Here is a 7,790-nt window from a genome sequence, read left to right as displayed (position 1 = left end):
CCCTCGGAGCCGCTGCCCCGGATCACACGGGAGCCCCTGGAATGGGCCGGAGCCACGGGAGCCACCCTGGGTGTCCCCAGTGCCACCACCCCAGAGCAGCTGCCCGAGCTGGGACCCCAACACTGCCACCCCCCAGCCCCCAAATCCCCCCAGCCCCGGGTCACCCCCTGCCCCCCCCCAGCTCCCCGTGCCCCTCCAGAATTCACCTCCGCGGCCCCTCCGCAGTGTCCGGGTGGAACGTGGCAGATCCTGGGCACAAACGGCACCCACACGATCCCCTTCCCGGGGGGATGGGCCCGGGAAACCCCCGGGAGGGCACAGTCGGGACCACCGGGAATATGGGATGGGATGGAGGGATGGAGAGGTCGGTGGAGGGAGAGATGGACGGGTGGATGCACGGAGGGATGGATGGAAGGAAGGATGGAGGGAGGGAGGGATCGATGGAGGGATGGAGGGATGGGGGATGGATGGATGGATGGATGGATGGATGGATGGATGGATGAGAGGATGGAGGAGCAGAGGGATGGAGGGAGGGATGAAGTGATGAAGGGGTGGAGGGAAGGGGGATAGAGGAATGGATGGATGGGGATGGACGGATGAATGGACGGAGGGGTGAAGCAGTGAAGGGATGGAGGGAAAGAAGGGCAGAGGGATTCAGGGAGGGACGGATGGACAGAGGGAGGGACAAGAGGATGGAGGGACAAGGGGGCGGATGCCGAGCTGGATGGATGCATGGATGCATGGATACATGGATGCATGGATGCATGGATGCATGGATGCATGGATGTATGGATGCATGGATGTATGGATGCATGGATGTATGGATGCATGGACAGGAGGATGGAAGGATGGCTGGAGGAATGGTTGGACTGATGGATGAACAGACAGATGGATGGATGGATGGATGGACTCTGGGAATGGGCAGAGGGATGAACAGACAGACAGACAGATGGATGGACTCTGGGAATGGGAAGAGGCATAAATGGACAGAGGGGCGGATGGATGGACTCTGGGACCAGGCAGAGGGACAGGCAGAACCTACCGCTGAGCTGGAGCCTCCGGGAGCAGAGGGGGTTCCAGAGCTGGGAGAAGGCGGGCGGGCACAGGGAAGGACACACGGACAGGTCCCACTTCCCCGCGTGTCTTGGCTCTCCTGGCTGGTGCCTCGTCCCAGTGCCGGTGGCAGGGACAAGTCCCTGTGCTGTGCCACCACGGCAGGAGCCACCACAGCCCTGGCACCGCCGCGCCGGGTGGGCATGGGGATGAGGATCATTGCAGAGTCACCCCAAATCCAGTCCCAAGGGCTGCCTGGCCACGGGGCAGTCGCCCACCCCATCCCACCACCGCCCCAGCCCCGTTCTCCCGCTCACCATCCTCTTCTCCCGCACAGGACATCCCCGGGATGGCCCCGGTGCCGCTCCGGCCCCGGCTCAGCGCCGGCACCGCAGCCCAAATCCCGACCCGGCACGGCGGGATGGATCCCGGCCCCGAAACACAGCCCAGCCCCTCCAAAATCAGCGCTTCCACGTGGAATAAACCCGTTCGTGGAATAAATCCGCTCCTGGCTGGGCCTTCCTCCGCGTCTCCTTCCTCTGCCTCCCCAGCCGGGTCCTGTGCGGCTCCGGCACCCAGAGCATGGAGCGGGGCTGAGCTGGGATAACAGAGGGAGCTCAGCCCAGGCTTGGGGGGCTCAGCCCAGGTTTGGGGGGCTCCCCACGTCCCCACACGCCGATGTCCCCCCTCCGTCCCGCTGCCCTCGCTCACCCTCCCCGCACCCGCACGGGACCCACGGCAGCTTCGGGGACGGAGCCGTCCGGGAATACCTGGGCTCTGGTGGGATCGGGATGTCCCCTGGAGCATTCCCAGCTCCCACACTCTGCTCCTGGGAGTCTGCAGAGGCACCGGGAGATTCGCCACCCGTTTGCCCACAACCCCCAAAATGCCCGTGTCTCGCCCCAACCCTCCCACGCGCCCGGGCTTCGATCCCGCCCGAGGGATCCCGCCCGTGCCACCTGCTCGGATCCCGGGCGGGGGGGAGCTCGGGGGGCCCTGGGGAGCTCTGCCCCGCAGCCCTGGTCCCCCACCGGGGCGGTGGGACGCGGTCTGGGCGCTCCCGCAGCCCGGGGTGGCACCGGCCCCCGCGGGGACGGCGCTGTCCCACCCCACGGGCCTGGCGGGACACGGCCCCGGCCCCCGCGGACTCACCGGCAGCTCCCGGCCCCGCGGCGGCTCCGCTCAAACTTTGCCACAAGTTGAGACAAAGGCGGCGGGTGCCGTCCCCTGTCCCCCCGGCCCTGCTGTCCCCAGACAGGCTGGTGCCACCAGGACTTAATGAGGGCACGAGGGCGGTGGGCTCAGGGGCTGCACACGCACACGCGGCGCCTTAACCCTTCCCCTGCCGCTCCTCCCCCACCTTTGGGGGGGCCGGGCTCCCTACACCTGCTCTCGGCCCGGGGGGGGGTCCCCCTCCCGCAGCACCCCAAGACCCCCAGCCTGGAAAACGCCTGGAAGGACACGGATAATCCCGAGCATCTTCTGGCTGGTCCCAGCCCTCAGCCCACCGTGTCCCTCCGCAGCACCTCGTGGCCACGGGGCAACCCCGGTCTCGGGAAGGAGGGTCCCCCTGGGGAGGAGGGACCCCCCCAGCCCCGAGTGTCACCCCCCACCCCACAGAAGGGCAGGGGGGAGCTGACCCCAGTCCCGGCCCGGCCGCTCCACTGGTGTCCCCATTTCTCCCCCGGGACCAGGGAACCCCCGGCAGCAGCACTGTGGCCGTGCCGGGGGTGGGGTGACCTGGTCGGTGCTGCCAGGCGGGAACGAGCCCCCAGCTATGCTGGGCCCCCATCCCCTCCTCTGGCTCTGTCCCCACAGTCCCTCCTGCTGCTCCTCCCGCCTACCCCACTTCCCACACCTTCCCTTTCCATTCTCATGGAAATGGAGCCCATCTCTCCATTCATCCCTCCATCCATCCCTCCATCCATCCATCCATCCATCCATCCATCCTCCATTCCTCCATCCCTCTAATCCTCCATCTGCTCCCTCGGTCACCTCTCCATCTCTCTCCAGCCTTATCATCCATCATCCTCTGCATCCCTCTGCCCTTCTGGCTTATCCATCCACACATCCATCCATCCATCCTCTTCATCCATCCATCTGCTCCACCATTCACCTCTCCATCGTCTCCATCCCTCTGCCCACCTGGCTTATCCCTCCCTTTCTCCCTCCCTCCCCTTCATCCACCTATCCATCCCTCCATCCCTCCATCCCTCCATCCATCCATCCTCTTCACCCACCCACCCCTCTGCCTTCTCTATCTGCCCCTCTCTCCATCCTTTCCATCCATCCATCTGCTCAGCCATCCCTCTCTCCACCATCTCCACCATCCTCTCCATCCCTCTGCCTTCCCATCCTCTCCATCCTTCCTTCCATCCCTGCATCCGTCCCTGTCCATCCACACCTCTACCCTTTTGATCCATCTGCCCGTCCCTCTCCTCCAGCCATCCATCTCATCCGCCCATCACTCTGTCCCTCCACCCTCTCCATCCTTCCATCCATCCCTTCGTGCTCTCCATCCCTCCCTCCCTCCCTCCCTCCATCCCTCCATCTTATCCCTCCGTCCATTTTCTCCCTCCCTCTCTCTGCCCACCCACTCTCCGTCCTCTCCCTCCATCTGTCCCTCCATCTGTCCGTCCCTCTCCCTCCCTCCCTCCCTCCCTGCGCGGCCCCCGGGACACGCGGCTGTCCCCGCTGTCCCCGCTGCCATCACCGTCACCTCTGTCCCCCGCGGCTGCCCGGGGCAGGGGGTCAGCTGCGCCCGCCGCCCCCCGCCCCTCTCCCCCCGCGCCCGGGGGGGGTCTCACAGCTGCCCCCGCGCCCCCCACCCACGGGGACACTCGTGGGGGGGGGACCCACCCCCGCGGGGGACGGGGCTGTGGGGACAGAGGGGACCCCGGGGCCGCGGTGGGCGCGGGGAGTGGGGGGCGGGAGAGGGGGGGACCCCCCGCGCCGGGGCCGGAGCGGTTGGATGGGGTCCGATCGCGGGGGGGCTGCGGGGGGGGTCTGTGTGTGTGGGGCGCGGTGTCACGGGGGGGTGCGCGTCTGGGTGAGGGACTGCGGGGGGTGTCTCACGGGTGGGTGAGTGCGGAGGGGTTATGTCGCGATAGGGGCTGTGTCTGAGGCCGGTGCGCGGGGCCGTGTCGCGGGTGGGACCGCCGGGCTGTGTCCCGGGTGATCCCGGGGGTCCCGGGACCCCCGAGGGGGGCAGGACGGCGACACGGGGTGGGCACAAGGACCCGGAGCGGGCGGGAGGGCGGGGCCAACGCCCGGGGGGCGGGGCCAACGCCCAGGGGGCGGGGAAGGGCGGGGCATCTGTCTGTGTGGGCGTGGCCATGGGTGGGACATGGCGTTTCTGGCTGTGAGGCCACGCCCATAATGGGCGTGTCCAAATTGATCTATGACGATGGGCGTGTCCACACACTATATATGGCGGTGGGTGGGGCCGGGGGCAGTGCCACGCCCGTGGGCGTGGCCCGAGGGGGCGGGGCTGTGGCGGCCGCGATGGCGTCGCTGTTCGGCGGCGTGGAGGGGTGAGGGGTCCCGGGAGGGGTGAGGGGTCCCGGGGGGGGTGTCTGAAGGGATGAGGGGTCAGGGGAGAGTGAGGGATCCCGGGAGGGGTGAGGGGTCACGGGAGGGCGAGGGTCCCGTGGAGGGGTGAGGGGTCGCGTGGAGGAGTAAGGGGTGTCTGGAGGGCTGAGGGTCCCGGGGAGGGCTGAGGGGTCGCGCCGCGGGCAGAGGGTCTCCCCAGGGTACCCCCACCTCCCTGATGGCCCCCGACCCGCCGCTCCCGGGGACCCCCAGCCTGGGGGGGGGGTCGCAGGAAGGGTCGCGATGGGGGAGCAGGGACCCCCATCCTGGACTCACCTCCCTCCAGGGACCCCCATCCTGGTCCCACCCACCTCCAGGGACCCCCATCCCGGTCCCACCCGCCTCCTGTCACCCCCAAGGGCTGCTCTAGGGGCTGGTGGGGCTGAGTGGGGGTCCCCCCCTGGGTGGGACGGGGTGTGGGGGGGCTGTGGGGTGGTGCTGGCAGTGTGTCCCCCCCCTCCCCCCTCTCTCGGCAGCGGGGGCACCCACTCCAGGGTGGTGCTGGTGTCTGGAGATGGGCAAATCCTGGCCGAGACAGAGGGACCCTGCACGAACCACTGGGTGAGCTGGGGGACCCCAGCCCGGGGGGTGTACAGGGCATGGAGGGGGGCACAGGGCATGGGGAGGGGGGATGAGGCCTGGAGGGAGGTACAGGACACGGAGGGGGGACACAGGACACGGGGGGGCCGGTTCTGGCCGTCCCCAAGCTCCCAGGACGCTTGGGTGGGATGAAGCCGCTGGAGAAGGTTCCGGGGTGTCCCCCCTCTCACGGCTGCCGTGGAGCCGCGTGGGACCCCCCGGGAGGGAGCCTGGGGTGGGCCGGGAGGGGGGGGGTGGCTTTAGGGTGTCCCCCCCGCCCCGTGTCGCAGCTCATCGGCTCCGAGAAGTGCCTGGAGAGGATCGAGCGCATGGTCAGCGAGGCCAAGAGCAAGGCGGGGGCCGACCCCCAGGTCCCCCTGCGCTCCCTGGTGAGGCCCCCCCACCCCCGGAACACCCCCCCGGGCACACCCCGGGTCTGACGGGGGGGACCCTCGTCGGGGCAGGGGCTGTCCCTGAGCGGGGGGGACCAGCAGGACGCCATCGGGAAGCTGACGGAGGAGCTGCACCAGCGCTTCCCCCACCTGAGCCAGAGCTACTTCATCACCACCGACGCCGTGGGGGCCATGGCCACGGCCACCGACCACGGTGGGGAACCCCCGGGGGGGAAGGGGGGTCGCGGCGCGGGGGGGGCCCCCCGACACAGGGGGGGGGGGGCGACGGGGCCCCCCCCCCCCCCCCGGCCCCGCAGGGGGGATCGTGCTGATCTCGGGCACCGGCTCCAACTGCAAACTCATCAACCCCGACGGCTCCGAGACGGGCTGCGGAGGGTGGGGGCACATGATGGGCGACGAAGGCTCCGGTGAGCCCGGGGGGGTGGCTCGGGGGGGGCGGGGGGCCCCGGGGGGGGGGGCCGGGGCCGCCCCTTAACCCCCCCCCCCCCAGCGTACTGGATCGCCCACCAGGCCGTGAAGATGGTGTTTGACTGCATGGACAACCTGGAGGTGCCGCCCCACGACGTGGGATACGTCAGGCAGGCCATGTTCGACTACTTCCAGGTGCTGCGGGGGGCTGGCAGGGGGCAGGGAGGGAAATGGGAGGGGTGTTGGGGTCTGAGGGGGCTCTGGGATGGGTGTCGGGGTCTGAGGGGGCTCTGGGATGGGTGTCGGGGTCTGAGGGGGCTCTGGGATGGGTGTCGGGGTCCCAGTGGGCTCCGGGATGGGTGTTGGGGTCCCAGTGGGCTCTGGGATGTGTATTGGGGTCCCAGTGGGCTCTGGGATGGGCATTGGGGTCTCAGTGGGCTCTGGGATGTGTATTGGGGTACAGGGGGAGGAGTCTGGGATGGCTGTTGATGTACAGGGTGGGCTCTGGGATGGGGGCTGGGGTCCTGGGGGGGCTCTGGGGTGTGTGCAGGGTCCTGGGGGCTCTGGGCTGGGTGTCAGGGTCTGGGGGAGCTCTGGTGCTCATTCTGGGTACAAGGGGACTCTGGACTGTGTTTTGGGGTCCGGGGAGGCTCTGGGCTGTGTTTTGGGTACAAGGGCACCCTGGGCTGTGTTTTGGGGTCCAGGGGGGCTCTGGGCTCAGCACTGGGATCCAGGGGGGTCTCTGGGCTGTGCGTGGGGTGCAGGGGATGCTCTCAGCTGCACAGTGGGATGGGGTCCCTGTCCCCAGGGCGGGTCCCCTGTGCAGCCGGGCCCCAGAGCTCCCCTGTGCCTCCCCCCCCATCGCTGCCCCCCAGATCTCGGACAGGATGGGGCTCCTGACCCACCTCTACCGCACCTTCGAGAAGTCCAAGTTCGCGGGGTTTTGCCAGAAGCTGGCAGAGGGTAGGGAGGCCCCTTCCAGGGGAGGCTGTCCCTGTCCCCCCTGACCCCCCCTGGGCACTGTCACCCCGTTTGTCCCTCCCAGTGCCACTCCCTGATCTCTGCCCCGGGTGCACCTTGGCCCCAAGCACCCTGTGCCCTCCTCGGGGAGTGGGACACGGGTGCCACCCCGTCCCCCGCAGCCCAGCCTGGCTTGTGGGACCCCCGGAGGGCACAGAGGGGGGGTCTCAGGTCCCCTTCCCACCCCCCCCACCCCGTCCCCAGGCGCCCAGGCCGGGGACCCTCTGTGCTGCCACATCTTCACCAAGGCGGGCGAGGTGCTGGCGCGGCACGTGGTGGCCGTGCTGCCCAAGATCGACCAGGTGAGCGCCCACCTGGGGCTGGGGGGGAAGGGGCTCAGGGGTGGGAGGGGGTCTCGGCACCCTCCCCTCACCCACCCCGACCCCCCCAGAGCCTGTTCCTGGGGGAGCTGGGGCTGCCCATCGTGTGCGTGGGCTCCGTGTGGAACAGCTGGGAGCGGATGCAGGCGGGTGAGCGCAGGGACGGGGGGGACGGGGGGGGGCCCGGGGGTCCCACGTGAACCCCCCCTGTGTGTCCCCGTTCCCAGGGTTCATCCAGGTGCTGGCCCAGGCCCGGGATGAGGCCCCGGGCCGCGTGTTCTCCCGGTTCAGCCTCCTGAAGCTGAAGCGCTCCTCAGCCCTGGGGGGGGCCCGGCTGGGGGCCCGGAATGTGGGGATGGCCCTGCCCCTGGACCGCACTGGGAACGTGGACGTGTTCTACACACAC

The 7,790-nt window shown here is 69.5% G+C and overlaps 1 protein-coding gene across 1 annotated transcript; it reads left to right on the top strand.

Annotated features, from left to right (window-relative positions):
• Nucleotides 1-4,507: 4,507 nt before the first annotated feature.
• Nucleotides 4,508-7,787, top strand: NAGK (N-acetylglucosamine kinase; the record flags this gene model as incomplete). The annotated part of the gene is made up of 10 exons (XM_027672588.1): nt 4,508-4,586; nt 5,121-5,205; nt 5,514-5,612; nt 5,688-5,829; nt 5,933-6,043; nt 6,127-6,239; nt 6,920-7,007; nt 7,269-7,366; nt 7,456-7,534; nt 7,612-7,787. Coding segments are annotated over exons 1-10 (1,020 nt in total), but the record flags the coding sequence as incomplete, so codon positions are not given.
• Nucleotides 7,788-7,790: the final 3 nt, after the last annotated feature.

This window comes from Neopelma chrysocephalum, unplaced genomic scaffold, assembly GCF_003984885.1.
Source record: "Neopelma chrysocephalum unplaced genomic scaffold, ASM398488v2 Primary Assembly neopelma1_97427, whole genome shotgun sequence".
NCBI lineage: Eukaryota > Metazoa > Chordata > Aves > Passeriformes > Pipridae > Neopelma > Neopelma chrysocephalum.
Note: the sequence above shows the minus strand (reverse complement) of the source record. Positions and strands in the feature narration are given on the sequence as shown.